The 25,018-nt window shown below is 39.3% G+C and overlaps 1 protein-coding gene across 3 annotated transcripts in view; it reads right to left on the reverse strand.

Moving 5' to 3' along the window:
- Nucleotides 1–3,034: 3,034 nt before the first annotated feature.
- Nucleotides 3,035–25,018, reverse strand: part of pik3ca (phosphatidylinositol-4,5-bisphosphate 3-kinase, catalytic subunit alpha) — an 80,420-nt gene continuing 58,436 nt past the window's right edge. For 2 of the 3 annotated variants that reach the window (XM_057840144.1, XM_057840143.1), the window contains 6 exons: nt 20,830–20,908; nt 20,538–20,708; nt 20,311–20,428; nt 19,878–20,029; nt 14,664–14,826; nt 3,035–14,376 (listed from right to left, as the gene is read on the reverse strand). In XM_057840144.1, the coding sequence (XP_057696127.1) occupies nt 14,269–14,376; nt 14,664–14,826; nt 19,878–20,029; nt 20,311–20,428; nt 20,538–20,708; nt 20,830–20,908 (791 nt within the window). In that variant the 3' untranslated portion in view covers nt 3,035–14,268. Of the gene's footprint in view, nt 14,377–14,663; nt 14,827–19,877; nt 20,030–20,310; nt 20,429–20,537; nt 20,755–20,829; nt 20,909–25,018 lie in introns of those variants that run through there. The other variant, XR_009063755.1, reaches the window with a different exon arrangement.

The raw sequence follows: 25,018 nt of genomic DNA on the forward strand, positions 1-25,018 counted from the left end.
TTTGTGTTAGTTTCGAAAGTTGCTTTTACGTTGGGAAGCGGAGTGTACACCAGTTAACATTTCAAAAAGGCAGAGAAATGGTAAACGGCACGGGCATAGTTAGCTCACTATTAGCCTGCTAGCTTATCGAGCAGCATTTATTTTTACCGTTGGACCGGTGCCACTAATAGCTGCCGTTTTCTTTGATGAATTACCCAAGACTTGGACCTGAATTCCCTCGCTATTATTGTACAGCTATTGAGGTATGTTTACGCAAATATGTCTCAAAAGATTTTCATTACAGCATTATTGTACACTCTTTTTCGTTATTGTATTTTATTTTCTCATTATGTGTTCATAATTTGACTGTGACAAAAAAAATGACAGGTTTAAGAAGAACTATGGCGTGATCGACGGGAAGTAATATCCTATTTTTTACTTTATTAATTTGACATATAATACGTGTTTTGGGATACCGTAATTTCCCGAATATAGCACGCTTTTTCCCCCCAAAATCAACTTGTAAAATCATGTTGCGCATTATACACGGGTATATGGATGGAGACAGAAATATATATATATATTATATATATATAAAGTCATACATTCATTCATTTTCCATGCCGCTTTTTCCTCACGAGGGTCGTGGAGGTGCTGGAGCCTATCCCAGCCGACTACAGGCAGTAGGCAGGGGACACGCTGAACTGGTTGCCAGCCAATCGCAGATATATATATATATATATATATATATATATATGTATAAACCGATTTTTTTTTTTTATTGACACGGCCATGTTGTGTTGAAGAAACGTATGCGGCGATCCGTTGCCGACCATTATGGTACGTGATGTCACCATTTTGTTTCGGTAATACTTCACTCTGATCGGCCGAATGATTTCATATGTGTTAAATTCTGCTTGTTTCACTCTTCATAAAGCACAGAATTTAGTTTCTTGAACTCATTTGAGTCAACGTTTATTGCAGCTCCGTAACTCGGACCATAACAAACGTAACACAACACAGGAAAACAACGCAGACTTCCTGTGTCCGTCAACTATATCTGTCCCTCGGGAAACTCAAACCCATATAACAATAGTTCCTATTGTTACAGTCTAGTGTACAGCGATGCGCTTTCCGATTTCCGACGTAAATCCTCACTTTTATTTTACCATATAAATCCATAGAAGAAACATTTATTCATCATGATGAAACGAGCAGGTTACACAGCAGCCTTTAAAAGAAAAGTCACGTCTGTTTTGTTTTCTCCTGGATTCTGGTAAGTTCAAGAAGTTATCAGATCATATTATTACCGTGCATATTGTCAGTTTACGGTAATGTTTTGAACTACCAATGTGCTATGCTTGTGCTGTGTGTGTTTCTGTATCCGTACATGAGCTCTGTTTTCTTGTATTCTTCTATTTATTGGTGCTAAAATTGGGGTGCGCGTTATACACGGGTACAATAATTTCCCCTACATTTTACAAGTAAATTTGGGGTGCGCGTTATACATGGGTGCGCCTTATATTCGGGAAATTACGGTATGTCCCTAGAAGTGGAAATGCATCTATGATTGAAATTTCAGACCCCTACCTATTTTCTAAGTTGGTAAACCTGCAAAATCACAAGGAGTGCAAATACTGTACTTCTGCTCCAAACTGTATATATTTACATACAGGGTGTTCCAAAAAAAAATGTATCCACCATTTTGTTCTGCAGCTAATAACATGACGCATTCACACTTGAACTGCATTTTCATAGTTCCAGTAGAATTTGAGAATTTTCTTTCTTCAAAGTTTAGTCTTGCTGCTGCCATCATTGATTCAATGGGTTTAATCTACAAAACATTCACAGACAATTTGGTTACCAACTGCTAAAGAGAGTACACATTTGGGGGGACACCCATATCATATATATATATATATATATATATATATATATATATATATATATATATATATATATATATATATATATATATATATATATATATATATATATATATATATATATATATATAATATGGCGGAAAACACTCAGGTGACTTAAGTTTCAAAATTGTCCGAAATGCATGTGTGATACATCATTGGAAAGCTTAAAATCTCAATTTTCTGGAGGAACAAAAATTTTGAACAGGAAGGCATTTAAAAAAAAAAAAAAATTTTAAACCGCAAAACCCTAATTGGAGGCGAGAACACGCGAGAACAGAATTAAAGACGCCACGATTTTAACGAGATATTAGCGCGTACTTACCTTGTTTCGATCCAAAAACTCCATGTAGCATGTATCACTGAGAGTCAAGACACAGCTGTGAATGGCCACAGCCGGATTTTTATTTTATTTTATTGGTGAAACATGGTGATATAACAAGGGTCGCGATGCAGAAATCGCAGACATCAAGGAGTGGTTTAGATTTTCTTTTTCATATAGTTACCCTTTTAAACAGTTTCAGTTTTGTTTTGATCAATTATTTATCATCTAACATATCGGGGAAAATGCGGCAGTAACAAAAAAAAATACAATTAAGCGATAGTAATGAGGTAGATATTCGTAACTTTTTTACAGATGCCAAATTTTTCATTGTGACGTAATTCGTTTAAAAGTTTCAAATATGCGAGTGAATAATTTTTTTAAAGTTTTTTTTTTTTTAACTAAAATTTAAACATCAATTAATGATTCTAAGCTAAAAATGACAGACATTTTGAATAATAAATATAATTACTTAAATTCTTTTTGTGGGTAGATTTAAACAAAAGCGGTTGCGCGACGTCTGTAAACGGGGGTTTTTAGGGTAAAACGGAAAAATGGAAAATAGTTCGGGGGCTGCATGCGCAATGAATCTGCTATTGCAGCATATAGACATATTGTTCTATTAAACACAACAGTTGTTTTGGCTTAAAATACAGCAGTTTCTTTTACAGAGGGGTGCAAGAGCAGAAACTGCTTTATTTATATTATATACATATATATATATATATATATATATATATATATATATATATATATATATATATATATATATATATATATATATATATATATAAAGGGTGTTCCAAAATAGTTGACCCCATCCTAAATTCCATATCTTGAAAACAACTTGATGGATCTTTATGAAACTAAATACACTTTATGTTGAAGGTCATAAGTTTGATCGGTTAAATTTACAAAGAAGAGTATAAATATTTGTTAGTTCTATGACAGATTTTCATAGATGTTCAATGTGAGTGCCGCCTGTGACTCTGCACACGTCGAGTCGGTATTCGAGCTCGTGCCAAATTACTTGCTGAAATTTCTTGAAATTTTTGGAGCCAAGTCCTAATTTGTTGTTTAGTTGGTGCCTTCTTTGCAAAATTTGTGAAGAAGGCACGCTGCACTGTCTTCGGTGACTGAGTCCGAGCATACTCTAACACGCAAAATGCCTTTTCTTTTAAAGTGAATGGCATTTCTTATCCTGAAAAGATAGAAATGCCAAACGGTACACACAAAAACTTGAAACGTTTCTAAGCAAGCTGTGAAATTTGAGGTAATTCTAACGAAAATTGTCAAAATAATTGGCCTACAAAATGGGGTCAAACATTTTGGAACACCCTGTATATTTAAGGCCATTCAAAGACTCACAACTATTTACATTCATATCCAGAGCACGTTTAAGAGGGGAAAAATGCTTTCAAAAAAGGAATACAAAATCTAGGTCCAAAGAGTTAATTCATCAAAAACATAAACACAATTTCTTCATTGCACATTAGTATACTGGTCATTTGTATTGCATTATGTTTGAAAGTTGATTGGGTATTTGTTGACACAGCCCAAACTGTTTTGCAAGTTTGAGTTGTTTTTGTGACAGTAAATCATCTGAAATTCTCAGCATTACATAGTGTTAAATCGGCTAACACATTATCTCACAAAGATAAAAACACTAATTTGTGCGTTAAAAAAACGCACACATTAAAAAAGAGTCAGTGTACTGTTTATCTACACTACACAAATACACCAACTCTATGGTTCAGATATATGATATTTTCAGATCCTATGAATAGTTTCATTTTAGTGTTTCCCATAAAAGCGAAAAAATAAACTAAAATGAAAAAGATGCACATGACATTGACACGAGCTTAAGGTTGCTGTGCCAACACAAATGCACACATCCATTCACACAGTGGGACCTGCCAAAACGAGTTCATCAACCTTGTGCGACCTATAAACATTGAAACAAACCGAAATCAACATTCATATACACTCACTCATTGGTGTGTATTAATTGTATACTGCTTAATACTGCATCACGGAATTTATAGAGCGCGACCTCAGAATCATCCAGCCCCCCCAAAAAAGTCTGTAACTGATTTGCTCGACTGCACAATGAACTTTGACTGCCTCAAAAAACTTTTTTTTAAACATAAGACATACATTATAAATAATGAGTGCACATGTGGCTAGGGGTGTAACAATACATCGAAAAGGTTATATATCACAATACTTTGTAACCCAAAAGGTTATCCATATGTTCCCAACAAGAATCGATATATCGTTTTAAAAAGGTGTCACTGCTTATGAAAAATAAAATGAAAAAAAAAACAGGTTGCTATCAAAATCTTTCATTCCTACAGTGTCTACGTCACTAGCTGCCATTGACGGCACTTAGGGCACTTTCACATTAGACCAAGAGAACCAGGGTCCGGTTGGAGAGCTACCTGGCAACAACAATTGCAAATCACTTGTTGAAAAGGTTCAGCATTCACTCTTCGCCAACCGAACTTTCTGATTAGCATCACGTGGACGAGGCGCACTCATTGATTGGACAAATAGATGAGGAAATACCTCCCTCCAGGGAGTAATGTAGCATAAATTAAGCTGCTGCTCGTTCAGCGGCGGGGTCGCTCCCTTCCGCCTCTATGGCGAGCAAACTGGAGTATATAAAAAATGCATAGGGGGAAAATTAAACTACCAAACCGAACCGCATAGTACCCAAAGTCACAAAGCCGTGCAATCGCTCTCACTTTCTCACTTGAGGGAGAGCCTCACGAAACAGCCATCCCGAGAGGCTCCGCCTCTCTCGGCCATTGTCACTCTTGCACGGTCCGTTCAGTAACAGCATGTAAAACACACCCGCCTTACTAGAACCCGATTCTGTGTATCAAACGCGTCTGCTTAGCACTGCGCAACATTTGACCATGGTTAAATGTCTGCCATCTTGCCATTGTAGATTTTTATGGCATGTGCGCTGTACAGTGGTATGAAAAAGTATCTGAACCTTTTGGAATTTATCACATTTCTGCTTAAAATCACATCAAATGTGATCTGATCTTTGTCAAAATCACACAGATGAAAAAACAGTGTCTGCTTTAACTAAAACAACCCAAACATTTATAGGTTTTCATATTTTAATGAGGATAGTGAAAAATGGCAGAAGGGGGAAAAATAGGTAAGTGAACCATCACATTTAATATTTTGTGGCCCCCTTTTGACTGCAATAACTTCAACCAGACGCTTGCTGTAGCTGCAGATCAGTCTGGCACATCGATCAGGACTAATCTCGACCCATTCTTCTCTACAAAACTGCTGTAGTTCAGTCAGATTCCTGGGATGTCTGGCATGAATCGCTGTCTTTACGTCATGCCACAGCATCTCAATGGGGTTCAAGTCTGGACTTTGACTTGGCCACTCCAGAACATGTATTTCATTCTTCTGAAACCATTCTGAAGTTGATTTAAACATCTTGATAAACTTTTGAATTCATTCTTCCATTAATGATTGCAAGTTGTCTAGGCGCTGAGGTAGCAAAACACCCCCAAATCATGATGCTCCATCGTGTAATTTGTTCTTCTGAAACCATTCTGATGTTGATTTACTTACATCCTCTTTTTAGCTTCAACTGCCTGACATACGGTCTCAGGTTTTCCGGCAAAACATCCTCATAAACTTTTGAATTCATTCTTCCATTGATGATTGCAAGTTGTCCAGGCCCTGAGGCACCAAAACCGCCCCAAATCCTCCACTATGCTTTATGGTGGGGATGAGGTGTTGATGTTGGTGAGCTGTTCCATTTTTCCTCCGCATATTACATCGTGTGTTACTCTCATAACAATTCAACTTTGGTTTCATCAGTCCAAAAAATATTTTGCCAAAACTTCTGTAGAGTGTTGCCTTCTTGCGAACATTAAATGAACATTTTTTTTTTTTTTTTTAGACAGCAGTGGCTTCCTCCGTGGAGTCCTCCCATGAACACCATTCTTGGCCAAAGTTTTACATATATTTGATGTGAGCACAGATACTGGACTGTGCCAGTGATTTTTTTATGTCTTTAGCAGACCGCCTCTAGGGTTCTTTTTTACCTCTCTGAGTATTCTGTGCTGAACTCTTGCCATCATCTTTGGTGGACGACCCCTCCTTGGGAGAGAGGCAGCAGTGCCAAACTCCATTTATAGACAACTTCTCTGACTGTCGATTGATGAACATTCAGACTTATAGAGATGGTTTTGTATCTTTTCCCACCTTTATACAAATCAACAATCCTTTGCATCATTGCTCTTTTGATCGAGCCATGAGGCACATAAGACAATGCTTCTCATCAAGACAATTCTCACTAGGCATGTGTTTTATAGTGGTCAGGGCAGCTTTCAACCACTCATTAGTGATAGGGCACACACCTGACTTCAATTGTTTAGTTAAAAATTACCCCCTCCCCTTCTGTCATTGTTTGCATGCTATCCCCAAGTAAAATATGAAAACCTTTGAATGTTTGTGTGGTTTTAGTTAAAGCAGACACTGTTTTTACATCTGTGTGATTTTGACAAAGATGAGATCACATTTGATTGTGATTTTATGCAGAAATGTGAGAAATTCCAAAAGGTTCAGATACTTTTTCATACCACTGCACTTCTGCTTCCATGGATGCCCTGCGTGTAGCGCCTGGAGCATCACAGCTCCTTGCTGTGACGTCGCGCAAAAATTAGCAAAAGCACTCTGTGCTACTGTTGCATTCACAAGCGAAGCAGGGTGCACTTAAAGCGGACCAAGACCCACGATTTTTGAGCAGATCAGAGTTAATTTGTTTGGTCCGAACGAGAGTTTGGATACGCGTTTGCATTTACAAAACAAAGCAGACTATCTGAAAAAAGAACTCTGGTCTGTTTAAAACGGACCAAACAGTGTTAGTGGGAAAGCGCCCTTAGACATCATTTCATTCTGACTGGACTGGACGTCTAGAGCCGTCACTGGCACTGAAACCATAGCATTCACAGTCTTTGTGGGCATTTACAGGTCACTTCCAATTCATTTTAGGGCATTTACAGTTAGTTCCTGTTGATTTGAGTCACTTCCTATTTATTTGGGGATATTTTTGAGTCACTTCCTTTTCAGTTACCTAAAATCAACAATAAGATGTGACCTGTAGATGACTCAAAATCAACAGGAAGGGATCCGTAAATGCCCGAAAAACAAAAAGGACCAAACATTTACAGGAAAAGCCTCAAAATAAACTCATTGCCTGGCAATGGCTGCCATAGATGTCCAATCTGTTTGAAATGGGAGGGATGGCAGTGAAAGAAGAAATGCTCATTTGCTGCCATCCTAACAGTTCAAATGAACTACTAGTGATAAACAATTGCTTTGTGACCCTGATATCGCAAATCGTATATCATGAGGTACCCAGAGGTTCCAACCCCTACGTGTGCCTGTGCTAGCAAATGAATACATTCAAGACATTAATGGTGCAAAAACCATGACATTTGTACATCACATCGCAAAATAGCAAAACTTTGACTTCTGAATACAAACGTTGAGTTGGCAAGTGTAGTTATACAATGAGCATGCACACATTTGGCCAAGACAGAGTTCTAATACAGTGTCCTTGACATGAAAGTGGGGCACACTAAAAGTGCGATGCTCTGCTAAAATATGCTCAGCAGTAATACAAATCACATGACATTCATTCATCTTTCGTGCTGCTTATCCTCACTAACTATGGGCTGTAGGAAGGGAAAACCCATACAGGCACAGGGAGAACATGCAAACTCCAAACAGCGAGTCTGAGCCTAGGACTGAATTTTTTATCTCGTGCTAACAACTCATCAACCTGATATGATGTTGTCATGTTCAATTTGGCATTCCATTCTCATGCTCATCATGGTAATTGGAAGATGAATTGGGCAAATTTCCTGTCAGGGAATATTGGTAGCAATCGGTTTGGGCTATAGTGTGTTTAGTGGTTCTTAACCTGGGTTCGATCGTACCCCAGGGGTTTGAGGAAGGTTAAAGGATGTTTCAAACAAGCAACAACCTAGTGTGTAGGGCTCAGCGGCAACCCATTCATTGTGTATGTGGGAGGGGACTTTTCGGTGAAAGTGAGCGGCAGGGCCCAAACTACAGACTTGTCCTATTTTCACAGCGCCACTGCGCTGACATCAACAACGCATCCAATAGCAGAGGGGCAGGCGTACTTATATCTGCGCTATCAGGTTGTTGCATGTAATGCCAAATTTACCACCTATAATATTCCTTTTTTCCCATTGCCGTTTATTCAGCGCACCGCCTAGCCAAAACCGTTTGACCCACCGACACTGTTCATAGACCAAAATGACTGGAATTCTCAAGTGATGCAGGGTCTCGTTTTCTGACACCCCAAAAAAGATCATTTGCCCAAAAACGTGTTTTTTTTTTGTTTTTTTTAAGAAAAAAAGTGAAATTTTAAAACACTACATGTCCTACAGTTTTTGTCCAAATCCCATCATTTACACATCAAAAAATTCAGGACGCCAAGGAGCACAAAATTGAATACAATTATTGCCAGAAACCTACGGTTCCACTAAAATTTGCCAAAAACCTACCCATTCATTTCTAATGGGCAAATTTCTCATTTATTTTCAATGGCACAAAAACTTCCCACTTCCACATTCACTCCCATTGATTTCCAATGCAAGTGACTCAATATAAACAAGACGTTACCCCCAAATGCCCCAAAATCAACAGAAGCTGACCTGATATCAACGGGAAATGACCGCAAAATGACCCCAGATCAACAGGAAGTGACCCCGAAATGACCCCAGATCAATAGGAAGTGACCTCATAACAACAGAAAGTGACCCTAAAATGACGCCAAATCAACAGCAAGTGAGCCTGAAATACCCCATAATCAACATTAACAACACTGTTCACTGTTACAAAGCTATTATAATGTCCCCTCCTCCTTGAACTAGGAAAAGTCGCTCGTTTCTTGAACAACAATGAAAAATAAATGCATTGGTGCTGAGGACTATAGTAAGTATGTTTGCTGTTTTTCACTTCCTGACAGCGTGTATGTCAGGCTATGTGGCTCCTCCCATTTTGCGCTTACTGTGGACCGCTCCTCACACTGGGCTGACGCTAGTTTGAAAAGGCCTTAAGACACATTTTTGTACGCTGATTAAATTTAGGCAAAGTGGCACTTAAGAGCAGGTTTTGAACTGAGTTGCCCCCAATTTACAGGCTTTCGTCCATATTTCTTTCAACTGCTACTCCTCTATCCCAGCGGTCCCCAATCTTTTTCTCACCGCCGACCAGTAAAGGCAGGGGTTAATTTGTGCCGGATCTTGTTCCGGCAGGATCCTCTTGATTTTGGCCTCCCTGTGTTCTGGGACTTATTTGGGCAGATCCGGCACCTCTCGTGTATAGAATATAATAATAATATAAAATCTTTTTTTTTTTTTTTTTAATGTATAAAATAAAATAATAATATGCATAAATTCATTCACAGAATAAATCCCAAGAATTGCATGTTGTTTATAAAAATTTAACATTATTTGAAAGAGTCGGAGATTTGTTGATGCACTGAAAAGCTGGACCAACAAATCACGCCCCTGACATAAAAAAAAAAAAAAAAAAACTTTAGAAAGTTGTGGCATCTGGGGAGCAAGCAGCCAGGATCAGACGGTATTTGAACATGCCAAAAAGACAGTTGCATTTACTGTCTTTTTTTCAAAAAGAAGGAAGGTGGTTCAAAACTGGTCAGAAAAGCAACAACCAGCGATGAGGGCAGCAATCATGCTAACGGGCAGGACCAGGTACAGCAGGAGGCTAGCGCGCAGCAGCTAGCCAGGTTCACGGACAGCCAGCCAAGCCGGGGCAGGAGGGTGCTACCGTGGTACCAGCTGGTCAGGTTCAGCGCCACCTGGAGTGGGGGCCAGCTACAACGCCAGCAGTCAGCCAGGTGGACCACCACCAGCCGGAGCAACAGGGCAGTACCCTTATAGGAAATTCGGGTTTGGACTGCACAATTTGTAAGGCGGAGGGAACTTTAGAGCCAGAGAAGACAGGGGGGATGAAACTCGCAAAAGAATGGGTTTGTGTTATTATTGTGTTAATTTTTTTATGTTTTACAAGTTAGACCTGTTGAGAAACTAATAGCTGACTGTGAACTGTAATTCCCACCTGTGGTATGTGGGCAATTGCCAGTCCTGTGCAGAGTATAGCCTGAATAATTGTAAATTGTTGTCATATCATTTATATCATGGATATTATCTGAATTTGAGGCTTGTAAGTCCCACAGCATCGCAAGTGGGCATTGCGTGTTGTTTTCAGCACCATTTTCTGCGTAGGTTCCGTGACCTGTGCCCGTCTAGTCATCCCTGTGCTGTCATAAGTACTTTGCATTCCAGCACTTTATGATTTACAAATTAAGCACTGGGTAAATGCAACAGCAAAGGTAATTGCAATAAATATTTGTTTTACACTGTTGTATTGTTTCTATGTGGAGATTCATGTCCGTTTTTTGCCCTTTGAACATGGATTTTGTGTACAAATTTTGTCGACCATTTGGTGCACTAATAAAATGCAGAGTGTTGTATTAAATTTGATATCATTTGAGATGTTAAGATGACAGAACTGCAAGTGAAACTTATGGGGTTCGCCATCTTTAGCAAGGTTAAGAACCACTAGTTTAGTGTTATCCTCTGATACAAAGACAATTTCATCAACAGGAAGACATGGTATTCCCCTGGGAGTCTAATAAAGTAAAAATCATCAATCACAAACCGTCCGTTTTGCATTAGAAAAAATACATTAACTGATATAAATAAATAAATAAAATCCAGTTAGTGCAGTAATAAGAGCCACGGCAAAACAGGATTGTCTGCGTTGCTCAAGTAAAAAAAAAACGGTCTTTAAAATATACCCAAAAAACTAATTGATAACCATCCATATTACATAAATGTGACCAAATCTCTTATGTTGGATACCGAGGACCGAATAAGCGGCATATGGGCTAACAAAAAGAAAAATGACAAACTGTTATGTTACATTCTTTCCTAACAATCTTTGTTTTTTGTTCCTAACGTTTGGTTTAGTGGCCTCTCCATTAAACCAAAATCACCCTGAAGTTGGTTGAAAAGTCTCAAGGTGCACAAATGCTCCCAAGGGTGCAGTGCTGTTTCTTGGAGCTTGGGAGGAGACAAACAATAACCTCGACTTCAAAAGGGGGTAAAAATGACCTTTTCACCACAAATATGTAAAAGACCAAGGATTTAAGAGCAGCCTCCATTGAAGTAACCTTAGGATCCATTTTACGTCATTATAAATAATGTCCTCTTCTTCTTGGCACTGGCACTAAAAACATTTTCCAGGGATTACTTTTTAGGCCGGAGCCTCAGTGCAGCACTAATCAAGCAACAAGACACACCCACTAGCTATATTTGTAGCTGGATGTAGAACATGTCATTATTGTAGTCGTTTGACTAATCAGCATTTCTTGTCAGCAAATAGCGTATAGAGTTTAACTAGTATAAGTGCAATGGTCATTGATTTTCTCCCCCAGTGTAAAAATTCACTTGTAATAAACTTCCATGAAGTTAGCCCCCCATCAGACGCAAATTTATGTCAATCGTTTGTGCTATGTTTGTGCTGTAAAAAGTTTCATTTGTGCTGCAATTGTTTTTGAAGTATTTAAAATCCTTGTATGGATCAATCTGATGTCAACCGGCCCCCCATTTTGATTAAAAATGGCTAAAAATGGTGACAATCGCTAATGTGTCGTTAGGGCTGTAAAAGTTTTCATTTGGGCTGTTATCGTTTTTGAGATATTAATTTAATAATAAATAAAAATTAAGTTTTTTCCATTAAACAGGATTTTTAATTTTCAAAACACATTAGCCAGTTGGAACATAAGTATAATGTTAAGTTATAAAATATATACATGTATTCTAAATAAAATTAAAATAAATGCAGTCCTTTAGGTGAGCCTAAACCCACAGCCACACCTCAACATTATTACCATCAGAACATAAATAATAAATTATTTTCCATAAAAAGCACGTGTGTATGACTCGTATCAGGTTTAAATTATACACACACTCTCTTTGTCAACACATACAGTTGCCAGAAAGAAAAAACAACACGTTTTACCACCGCTAGACACACTAAACACACTGGAATTAACTCTCGTAGTGGGTGGGAAACTTTCATAACACTGTTAACTAACCTTTAATTTTTTATAATTGCGAAATATATTATCATATAGTCATATTGGAGGTATTGCCTCCTCGGCAGCCACCCTCCGCAAACATGTTTTACATGTGGGTTGGCCCTCCTCTTCTACTTTTCTGTAGCATGGGGGTTCCACCTCCTCCAGCCATCGTGTAGCAAAGCTGACTCACTGACACTGAGCAACAACCGGTGGGGGAGGGTTGAGCCAGGGATTTCTCCATGCATTTTTGGGACATACAAAATAGCTAATACCTTAGGGAGGGGATGATGGAAAATTTTTGCGGTTTTGAAACCTTGACGTTTTCATACCACGGTATACCTTGATACCGGTAATTGGCACTTGTCTAATGGTGCCATTCGTTTGTGCTGTAAATTTTTTGGTTTGTGCTGTTATGGTTTTATAGATATTGCAGTATTAATTTCGAGTGATGATGTCAATCGCATCCCCTCCGTCGTGGCTGACGGAGTGTACCAACTCTCTCAATAACGGAGGGGTGTCCCAACAACTAGCGCAAACGTATCACAAACGAATGGAACCTCTTAGAGTCCATTTTGGGGTAAATTGGAGGCTGCGAGTCACGTCATTACTCAAAATTAATATCTCAATCCCCTCTGTGATCGAGAGAGTTGGTACGCTCCATCAGCCGGGGGAGTTGGATATGGAAAAGCTGCGAGCGACGTCATCACTAGAAATTAATATCTCAATATCTATAAAATGATAGCAGCACAAACCTAGCACAAACGAATGGCACCACTGCAGTTCCATTCCGCCGTAGATGGGGGGCTGCGTGACATCATCACTCAAAATTAATATTTCAATACATCAAAAATGAGAGCAGCACAAACTATTTTTTTACAGCACAAACAAAGTATAAACGATTGACACCATTTTTAGCCACTGTTAATCAAAATGGGGGCTGTTGACCTCAATTTCCCCTATAAAAGAATTTTAAATATTTTTAAAAAATGGTTGCATTACAAACGAAACTTTTTTTCTGCACAAACAATTGACATCATTTTTATATAAATGTGCGTCTGATGGGGGGCCGACTTCACAGAGGTTGAAAATAACAATACAAAAAGATATTATACATTCTGCATGATGACAATCCCCTATGAAGGCACCTCCACGAAGTGCGACTCCAACACAACAAAAAACAAGAGGAGGTGATACGTGATAACAGGCAGAAATCAAGTGAAACATTTATGTTCCATTTGTGTTCTCCCGCTTATCAGAGATTCAGCTCAGCTTCAGTAGGGAAGCCAAGACTTCTCTCTCCTCCCCAGCCATTTTGTCCAGCTCTTCCAAGGGGACCCCGAGGCATTTCCAGGCCAGCCGGGAGACATAGTCTCCCCAGCGTGTCCTTGCTCGACCCCGAGGCCTTCTCCAGTGGGACTTGTGGAACACTTCACCAGGGAGGCGTCCAGGACACATTCTAAGTAGATGCCCGCGCCACCTCATCTGGCTCCTTTCGATGCGGAGAAGGTTTTACTCCGAGTGCCTCTCCCAATGACCGAGCTTCTCACCCTATCTCCAAGGGAGAGCCCGGACCCCTCACGACATACAGCTCGTGACCTTTTTGCTCAGCTCCTTCTTTAGCATGGCGGATCCATACACAGTCACCGCAAGCGTTGCACCGATTTGCCCGCCAATCTCTAGCTCAATTCTTCCCTCACTTGTGAACGAGACCCCAAGATACTCAAAACTCCTCCACTTGGTGAAGGACCTCGTCCCTGACCCGGGGAGGGTGTTCCACCTTTTTCCGACCAAGGACCATGGTCTCACATTTGTGTTAATAAAAAAAAAAAATAGAAAAGTTGAATTTGTTGATGAGCGGCTTAGTTTAGGGCATGCTGTCTGATAGTGTGGAAAATCCAGTCCATCTTGGTGGTCCAACCTCCATGGTGAGCGTCATTCATCTGTTTCATAAAATAGTCCAATGCCTCCTGCAGAAGAAAGAACAACAGAAAGACAGAGATGGAAAGATTATAAGGTGGACGCTGAAAATTGGTGTTACTGGCATCAGAACGCATTTAGAATGAGAATGGGTGGGGTCATTATGCTGTGGAGGTTGGGTGAGGGTGAGGCTATGGAGGAAGACTATCGATCAGTTCCAATGGGTAAGTATTATGTAATTAATACATTAAATGTCCCTACCCAATCGTTTGATAAAGAAAAAGCACTTAAGAAACCTGAAAAATAGCATGAACACATCATCTACTGTAAATCACACCTGTTCTGTCTTTTCCAGGGCCAAGGTCTTCCTAATGTAGGCAATGTCATCAAATGACTGCAACTCAGGCATGCCGGAACCCAACATCATGGAAAACAGGTTGATGAACAGGTTGGCATGCTGTCGGATGGCCAGGTAAGCTTTATAACACATTTCCTGGAACCTGCATACCATAAAAGAAACATGAATGCGCTTCCTGAAAAGACAAATCACACACCAATGACAATATGAAATATATGAACGTCGAACGACACTTTAAAAAGTCGATCAGAACTGGCCGCTTCTACAGTTAATGCCACTAAAGGATAAACACTCAGAACTAAAATCATTCAGGTAAGGCTGCAACGTTGAAAATAATGCCAGCTTGACTAGGACACACTAGTGTCGTGTGTCGTCCCCTTAGGAAGATTTCAACATTTTCCATGGAAACCAAAACAGTCCACGGAATACACGACAAGGTGGAGAATACAGTGATCCCTTAATTATCCAGATTAAAGGAGACCAGAACTGGCCGCGTAAAGTGAAAAACCGCTAAGTAGTAGTACCCTCACCCACTTTCAACACATACTTTTTTGTGTATACAGAGATCCCTCGTCAATTCGCGTTTCAAAATGTGCAGTTTCAGTTATTCGCTGGGTTTTAAAAAGTATTCATGTAAATTTTTAAAGGAAATACATATGCGTAGTTTCACTCTGAGGTGTGAGAGACAAAGTTTCGCACCATGACTGCTGTGCATGAGTCAGGGGCTCTGGACATACCCACGGGCACTCGTCAGAGGTGCGTGATTGGTTCCTGGTGCAAGATTGACAAATGACAAAGCCAATGAGCACCATCGAAGCCGCCCCTACTATGACGGACATGACGAGACCACCAAAAAGAATGGGTTTGTTCCGTGAGCTGATTGGCTGCGCACTATCAGGACCTCCCCTACAGTTATTGACAAACTGAACCACCAATAATGGTGGGTTTATCTGTGAGCTGATTGGCTTCACACATCGTATCCCCAACCAGTCTTGTCTTACATGAAGATTTCAAAAACAAGACCTCAAGGCTCATTTATAGCACGACTTTTTAGCATTTTTACAAGCTTTGAGAGCATCCGAAGCCCACAACAAAACCTCCAAAACATCCAGGGGAATTTGAACCTTTTTTCCCAACACCTACTGGAGAAATTTCAACTTTTACCTGCAAATGGAGCACCGCCAAGCACCTCCACGACCGCCGAGGGGATATTAAGCAGTACTTTTCTCAATTTTTACCTGCTTTGACAGCATCCAAAGCCGATTACAAAGCTCCAACATCTCTTGGGCAATTTTGTACACGCAAATGAAGCATCACATCCCCACTACATGGTCATTAGTGAACCACCACATCCAGGCGGAGTGCGAAGTTTCCCCCACGCATCACAGAGTGACTGCATAAGGACAGTAATTACTGCGAGTAGATCTAAATGTCGTACTTTACAATATATGTCCTCCTTTTTGAAAGAAAAGCACAGTTTTTTTCTATGGAAATAACATTAAACTAATCAGAAAAACACTCTATACATTATTAATGTGGTAAATTACTATTCTAGCTTACTATTCTATCTAGGTAGCTTTGTAAAGAGGCCCATTAACAACAAACATCACTCCAGTGTTTAAATGGTAAATTGTGCTTGCTAGTTGCCTTAGAAGTAGAGATGTCCCGATCGATCGGCGTCCGATCACGTCATTTTCAAACTATCGTAATCGCCCAAAAAATATCGGACATGCCTTTTTTTAATATATATATTTGTTTTAATTAAATCGTTTTCTAATTGTATTTAACGTTACAGACATAATGTGTTACACTCTTCCAGAGTCTTTAGTTTAAGCTTAAGGTAGGGTTATCAAATTTATCGCGTTAACGGCTAGAATTTATATTTCTTACATTTATCACTTTACAATATTTAACGCAATTAACGCATGCGCTGCACGACCCACTCACGCATTGTCGCGTTCAATCTATGATGGCGCCGTTTTACCCATACAGTATATAGAGCTAAGGCAGCGTAAAATGAGTAGAGTGAATTTTGGCAGCCTTTGGAGCCTTTTTTTAAATGGCTAAAGCCTTACAAGCCCTCTCCAAACGTTTAAAATAATCGTGGGGAGCAATGTGGGGAAGAAAGGTAGTAGTTGATCTTTTTCTTAACACCCTATGTTATTTCCCAATGCCGAGAAGATATATTAATTGGTACCACGACGCACAGTCATGGTTGCAGTTCCCATCATGCATTTGGGCAGAAGTTAAATGGCTACAGTATCATTTACTGAAAGCTCAACAAATACACTAGATGGCAATATTTAGTCACAATATACAAAGTCACATTTACCATTTACAAGTCTTTCTATCCGTGGATCCCTCTCACAGAAAGAATGTTAATAATGTAAATGCCATCTTGAGGATTTATTGTCATAATAAACAAATACAGTACTCATGTACTGTATGTTGAATGTATATATTCGTCCGAGTTTTATTCATTTTTTTCTTAATGCATTGCCAAAATGTATATGATCGGGAAAAATTATCAGGAATGATTGGAACTGAATCGGGAGCAAAAAAAAAAAAAAGCAATCGGATCGGGAAATATCGGGATCGGCAGATACTCAAACTAAAACGATCGGGATCGGATCGGAAGCAAAAAACCATGATCGGAACAACCCTACTTAGAAGGATAATAGATGATTAGAAAACCTTGTGCAATTATGTTGGCACAGCTCAAAACAGTTTAGGTGGTTAGAGAAGCTATAAAACTGATCTTCCTTGAAGCTTAGGTTATCTGGAGCATCACCTTTGTGGGTTTGATTAAACTCTCAGAATGGCCAGAAAAAGACAACTTTCACGTGAAACTCGACAATCTGTTCTTAGAAATGAAGGCTATTCCATTAGAGAAACTGCAAAGAAATTGAAGATTTCCTATAACGCGGTGTACCACTCCCTTCAGAGAGCAGCACAAACAAGATCTAACGAGTAGAAAGAGAAGCGGGAGGCCCCGCTGCACAACTGAGCAAGAAGAAAAGTACATAAGAGTCTCTAGTTTGAGAAATTGATGCCTCGCAGGTCCTCATTTAGCCGCTTTATTAAATAGTACCCGTAAGACGTCAGTGTCGACAGTGAAGAGACGACTCTGGGATGCTGATTTTCAGGGCAGTGTGGCAAAGGAAAAAGCTTTATCTGAGACAGCAAACGATTAATATAGGCAAGAGAACACAGACATTGGACAGAGGAAAATTGGAAAAAACTGTTATGGACAGATGAATCAAACATTGAGGTGTTTGGACTTTGGATCAAAGAAAACATTTGTGACACACAAAACAACTGAAAAGATGCTGGATGAGTGCCTTATGTCATCTGTCAACAATGGTGAAGGTAATGTGATGGTCTGAGGTTGCTTTAGTGCTGGTAAAATGGGAGATTTGTACAAGATCAACTGGATTTTAAATAAAGAAGGCTATCACTCCTTTTTGCAACACCATGCCATACCCTGTGGACAACGCTTGATTGGAGTCATTTCAACAACAACATCACACAACATCCTACAACATCACAGTGACCCAAAGCACACCTCCAAATTATGCAAGAACTATTTAGGAAAGAAGCAGGCAGTTGGTATTCTATCTTTAATGGGGTGGCCAGCACAGTCAACAGATCTCAAACCGATTGAGTTGTTGTAGGAGCAGCTTGACCTTAGGGTTAGGGTTAGGGTTCCTTCTTGTTCCTTCTTGCTTGGTACGCAAGAAGTGCCCACCAAGCCAATCCAACTTGTGCAAGGTGCTTCTGGAAGCATGGAGTGAAGTAGTTTCTCTTATCTTCTTTCTCTTCTTCTCATCAAATTAACAGCTAGTACACCATAGGTCTGCAAAGCTCTAATTGTTGCATAATGAGCATTCTTTCATAAAAGCAAAGTTTGAAGGAGAAAATTATTATTTAAAAAATCCTTATTTCAAACCTTGTCAATGTCTTGACTATATTTTTATTCATTTTGAAACTCATTTTAAAAATAAAAGTGTGACTTATGAAGGAAAACACAAAATTGTCTGGTTGACCTCAAACTTTTGAACGGTAGTGTATTGAAAAAAAATAAAATAAAATAAAACCCTATAAATGCATATGTCAGCATTAGAACATTAAAGAATAGTTTGACATATGTAAATAAGATATTAATAATATAACTAACATATATAAAATAATGTACAAATGACACAATACATACAGTACATTTACAGTACAACCTCATAATGTATGATGTGTTTGCGTGTAATTTTACATACATATGTAGATGTAAATAAAGTGTACATAAATATGTTTTTATTCTTACAACGACCAATCAGATTGCGAGTTGCCCGAGTTGGGAGGGATCTCTTAGGGGTGGATGCTGGCCAGCCAATCAGAGAGGTGGATTTTGAGTTGTGCGGGCTTTCCCTGCCTTTTGCTAGTGCGCAGGCAACTTTCGAGCAATATTTTCTCAATTTTTAATTTTTGATGGATATTTTTTTTAAAAATCCAAAATGCAATGAGGGCGCCAAAGTTGAGCCGCAAAAAAAGTGACAGATCACTGTATTACATTTTACCTGTTGTTATCATCAGGGATGCTCCATGTCATAGTTAAATAGCACCCGCCACATACAATAGAATAGAATAGCCCTTTAATGTCATTATACAGTTGTACAGTTAAATTGTGGAGCATCCCCCTTTACAGTGCAGGATAAATCTCAAAAGTGACTTGCAAGTATAAAATATAAACTCTAAATAAATATAAATTTAAAATGTATATGATGTAGTCCTAAGTTCAGGCAGTGCAAATAATCGAAGTGAAGTAGCAGCAGTTTGACAGTGAAGGCATTGGACATTGCACGTTAATATTGCACGTAAGAAAGTATTGTATCAACAATGGTTCAATATTAGATGAAATGTCCTGTATATTTATCATTGCTCTTTACCTGAAAAAATGTTTAATCCGATTACTCGATTAATTGATGAATTTTCAGTAGAACACTCGATTACTAAAATATTCAATAGCTGCAGCCCTATTTGGTTGATATAGTCATTTTAGCTTGTTTTTTATTGCCTGTGGAAAAACAACTTTCAAACCACGGAATTCTCCGCAGAATCAACGCTTTTTTGCTGCTGATTCCTGGGGACTAAAAGTAACATTGACTGGTCAACAGCAAGTAATTTATAAAGTACAAGTACCTCTCAAACTCTTTGGTCTTAGCGCACTCCTGGGAGCCCTTACTGATGACGATGAGAAAGTCTTGGGTCAATACAAAGGGTACTCGCTCTCTCTTGTATCCAAATTTCTTTTTCTTATGATCCAGGAAATGTCCAAAGTCTATGTGAAATAACTGAGGCAAAGCAAAAACAGCAAAAGAAAGAAAGGAGTCATTGCTCTTTTTTTTTTCTCTTAATATATTTGTTCACTCATCTGATTGCAGCACACAAGTCCCAAATTAACCTTATTTTAGTTTTTGGGGAACCTACTGTATTCTTTTTTTCACAGATATGCATTTTTGCTATTCTTTCTGAAACAACTTACTACAGGTGTGTGACAAAGCTTGATATAAAATCCCCAAATCTAGTACTGACATTGAACTGTTTTAACACTAAAATGTGTTTTTGCAGTTACCTGTCCATCATCTTTAACCATGATGTTGCTGTTGTGTCTGTCTCCAATGCCAAGAATAAATGTGGCTACACAGTAGCCAGCACAAGATCTTGTAAAAAGGTCCACAGCCATATCATACCTGAATCAAATCAAATAAAACATATAGTCATGTCGAAATAGACAGTCAAGTTGATTAAAAAGATTAAATGCACTCAACGAATGGTGACTTAATGGTACGAAGAACTTACATCTCGCCCTTGTTCTTGTCTTTGAGCCATTGATGCAGAGTATTTGAATTGAACTGCAAAGCCCCTTTCAAGCCACCTTTACACTGAATCTGCATGATAGTGTGTGAGCTGCGAACCACCTCGATAAGACCCACACAGTCTCCTAATGAGAGACAGCCATAAGGCAGCATGCTGGAGGCAAAGACAAACATGAGTGCACACAACTGCACGCAATCTCCTGACAGAGGTGAGAAGATTTGGAAAATAGTGAGAACTGATGAACAAACTGTGATCTAGAAAAAAAAGCATATACCGTAAGTCCAGTCCCTGATTCTGCCAAATGTTCTCCATGATTTTGATAATCTGCAACGTCAACATATCTTGGCGCAGATCTACAACCGAAAAAAGCAACCAACCAAACAAAAAAACATATTAAAGACAGTCAAAACTAATGACACTATTCTGTGCACCATTAAATTCGTTTTTTTTTTTAATTAACTCATATTTTCCGGACTATAAATCACTCTGGAGTATAAGTCTCACTAATCAAAAAATGAGTCATGACGAAGAAAAAACATAAATCACACATTTTGGGGGGGGGGGGGGGGGGGGGGGGGATAATATATGTTGTCCGCAATTTGTTTTTACCAAGAAAATACAGTCACTAGAATTACTTGAGTAACAGTAGAGCATTTCAAAACAGCTGAATTATTTCTTTTTTAGCTATAGACAATTTTCCTAAGCAAAATATGGATGGTGCCATCTTGGACAATGTCTGCTTCGAACTTTCTGTTTAGAAAAAACCTCATGAGTTGCGGTTGAAGTCAGCAGTGTGTTGACGAAGCTAAAACTGCAAAACCAAGCCAGAGGAACCCACGGAATCTGTAAAAATGGATTCAGCACGACATAGATGAGATTGTATGATTATTCTTATCACTTTGTTGATCATTCGTGGACAAAATTATGACACCATGTCAGCCTGTGTTGACGTGAGGTATAGATTGATTCGCCGGCCACTAGAGTGACCAAAATGAGCTGCAATTACATTATATTTGCCAAATGCCGAAGGGCTGTATTGCAGATACTGATCGCAATAAAACATTTGGACAACACGATTCCATTTCTTGTTTTATTTAAAATGATTGGTGCATGTGCAAAACAGGTAAATAAATCACAATTTATAAAATTATTAGAAAAAATTGCATACGAAAATGTGATACCAGTCAGAAAAGCCTCGCCAAACTTTGAACCGACATTACGCAGACCCTCGGCGGCCTCCAATAGCGTGTCTTAAAGTTGCAGCAGTTAAAAAACTCGTAGTTGGATCTCGGGATCGATCAAGCTGATGGTCCGCCGCGAGGTGAGCCGCCATTTGTCCCAGCCTCTGCCTCTCAGCCGCCAACGGGAATCAAGGCTTCTTTCATCAAAGTATAACGCACGTAGTCTCGATATATGTCCATCAACGGACAAGTAGTCTTCCCTTGCCTAAAAGCATTTTCCAGCTGTAAACAAACAAACAAAAAACTTTTTGCAATAATGCGTTTACATAATTGTGCCATGCTACACGTAGTGATTAGCAACAGGCTAGAAGCGGATACAGTTGTTGTAGTATATAATAATAAAGAGCATCATAATTACAATCATTGTAATAAACTACTAAAATTGCTAAAATAATACCTCACAATCCTTAAAGGACAATCTGTTTGATTCTGAATATTTTGTCATGTACAGCTCACATTCATACCTCGACAAAGGCAACAAGTCGTTTCATGCGCAAGATTTTAGCTTCAGTATTGTTTGAGCACCGGACACATGAAAATGCAGAACATACCTTCCAAAACACAGCGGCAACACGGCTACAAAAACACCCGGTCTTTGTGGTGGCACAAGCTTCGTTCTACATCTTCCTTCATGAACATGTCCTGCTCAGTCGTGATGATGGCAGATGGATGCGGTATTTCCAAATTGTCTTTTTTAAGGGGTTTTCATGAGTAATGTTACTCCAGCTCCACTGCTGTTTTGAATGGAGAAATTCTAAAACGCAAGTTGCTTGCAGACATGCGACACGCGACTATGAACCGCACCCATCAAAGTTTACAAGTAAACTGTCTATCTTCATATACAGTGCCTTGCAAAAGTATTCGGCCCCCTTGAACCTTGCAACCTTTCGCCACATTTCAGGCTTCAAACATAAAGATATAAAATTTGAATTTTTTGTCAAGAATCAACCACAAGTGGGACACAATCATGAAGTGGAACAAAATTTATTGGATAATTTAAACTTTTTTAACAAATAAAAAACCGAAAAGTGGGGCGTGCAATATTATTCGGCCCCCTTGCGTTAATACTGTGTAGCGCCACCTTTTGCTCCAATTACAGCTGCAAGTCACTTGGGGTATGTTTCTATCAGTTTTGCACATCGAGAGACTGACATTCTTGCCCATTCTTCCTTGCAAAACAGCTCGAGCTCAGTGAGGTTGGATGGAGAGTGTTTGTGAACAGCAGTCTTCAGCTCTTTCCACAGATTCTCGATTGGATTCAGGTCTGGACTTTGACTTGGCCATTCTAACACCTGGATACGTTTATTTTTGAACCATTCCATTGTAGATTTGGCTTTATGTTTTGGATCATTGTCCTGTTGGAAGATAAATCTCCGTCCCAGTCTCAGGTCTTGTGCAGATACCAACAGGTTTTCTTCCAGAATGTTCCTGTATTTGGCTGCATCCATCTTCCCGTCAATTTTAACCATCTTCCATGTCCCTGCTGAAGAAAAGCAGGCCCAAACCATGATGCTGCCAACACCATGCTTGACAGTGGGGATGGTGTGTTCAGGTTGATGAGCTGTGTTGCTTTTACGCCAAACATATCATTTTGCATTGTGGCCAAAAAGTTCAATTTTGGTTTCATCTGACCAGAGCACCTTCTTCCACATGTTTGGTGTGTCTCCCAGGTGGCTTGTGGCAAACTTTAAACGAGACTTTTTATGGATATCTTTGAGAAATGGCTTACTTCTTGCCACTCTTCCATAAAGGCCAGATTTGTGCAGTGTACGACTGATTGTTGTCCTATGGACAGACTCTCCCACCTCAGCTGTAGATCTCTGCAGTTCATCCAGAGTGATCATGGGCCTCTTGGCTGCATCTCTGATCAGTTTGCTTCTTGTTTGAGAAGAAAGTTTGGAAGGACGGCCAGGTCTTGGTAGATTTGCAGTGGTCTGATGCTCCTTCCATTTCAATATGATGGCTTGCACAGTGCTCCTTGAGATTTTTAAAGCTTGGGAAATCTTTTTGTATCCAAATCCGGCTTTAAACTTCTCCACAACAGTATCTCGGACCTGCCTGGTGTGTTCCTTGGTTTTCATAATGCTCTCTGCACTATAAACAGAACCCTGAGACTATCACAGAGCAGGTGCATTTATACGGAGACTTGATTACACACATTTGGATTCTATTTATCATCATCGGTCATTTAGGACAACATTGGATCATTCAGAGATCCTCACTGAACTTCTGGAGTGAGTTTGCTGCACTGAAAGTAAAGGGGCCGAATAATATTGCACGCCCCACTTTTCAGTTTTTTATTTGTTAAAAAAGTTTAAATTATCCAATAAATGTTGTTCCACTTCACGATTGTGTCCCACTTGTTGATTCTTGACAAAAAAATAAAATTTCATATCTTTATGTTTGAAGCCTGAAATGTGGCGAAAGGTTGCAAGATTCAAGGGGGCCGAATACTTTTGCAAGGCACTGTATAAGCCGCACTGGACTATAAGTCACAGGTGTTCACATTGCATTACAGGATATATTCTATATATACATTATGGGATAGTAATACTTGAAGGTACCAAGCTCATTAGCCTGAAAAAAATTAATAAATAAAAATCACTGCACTATAAACCACAGAGTTCAAAACGGGTGGAGTAGCGGCTCATAGTCCCAAAATTACGATATTTGCAAAACTAGAAATTGAAACCAGCGTCAAAACCAGCTATGTTACTCGGGTTGCCAACAGTCCCGGATTGCAAGGGACATCTAGGAATAAGTTCCTTTTGGTACCGTTGGCGGCTTGCGGGACGGTAGGCAACCCTACTCGTTACAGGCAGTCACACATCATGGAAGGCTTGGGCTAATGTAACCTTTCTTTACCTTAACAAGCTACAACTTTCCAGGACTCAGCTCAACAATAGCCACTCACGCATTCTTCAATTGTAGCATGCACACAGGCTTTTACACACATTTTTGGCTATTACCCACAACACTCAATTCATTGGCATTCCCGTTAACATAGCTTAGCTGTAGTAGCTTTGCCTAATTTGTGTTAGCTTCCAACTTTAATTACTTCGTTGTGGTGACCAAGTTGTTGTCCATCTTGCCTCCAAGTTCCATTTGTGTGTCATCCGTTCTCCCCTCAGGTGTCATATCTTCCTTCACTCAGCTCTGCAGAGAATTTATGACTGTCCTGTACCTACTAAAATTGGGGCAAATAAGTATTTAGTCAACCGC

The sequence above is a fragment of the Corythoichthys intestinalis genome, chromosome 7, assembly GCF_030265065.1.
Source record: "Corythoichthys intestinalis isolate RoL2023-P3 chromosome 7, ASM3026506v1, whole genome shotgun sequence".
NCBI lineage: Eukaryota > Metazoa > Chordata > Actinopteri > Syngnathiformes > Syngnathidae > Corythoichthys > Corythoichthys intestinalis.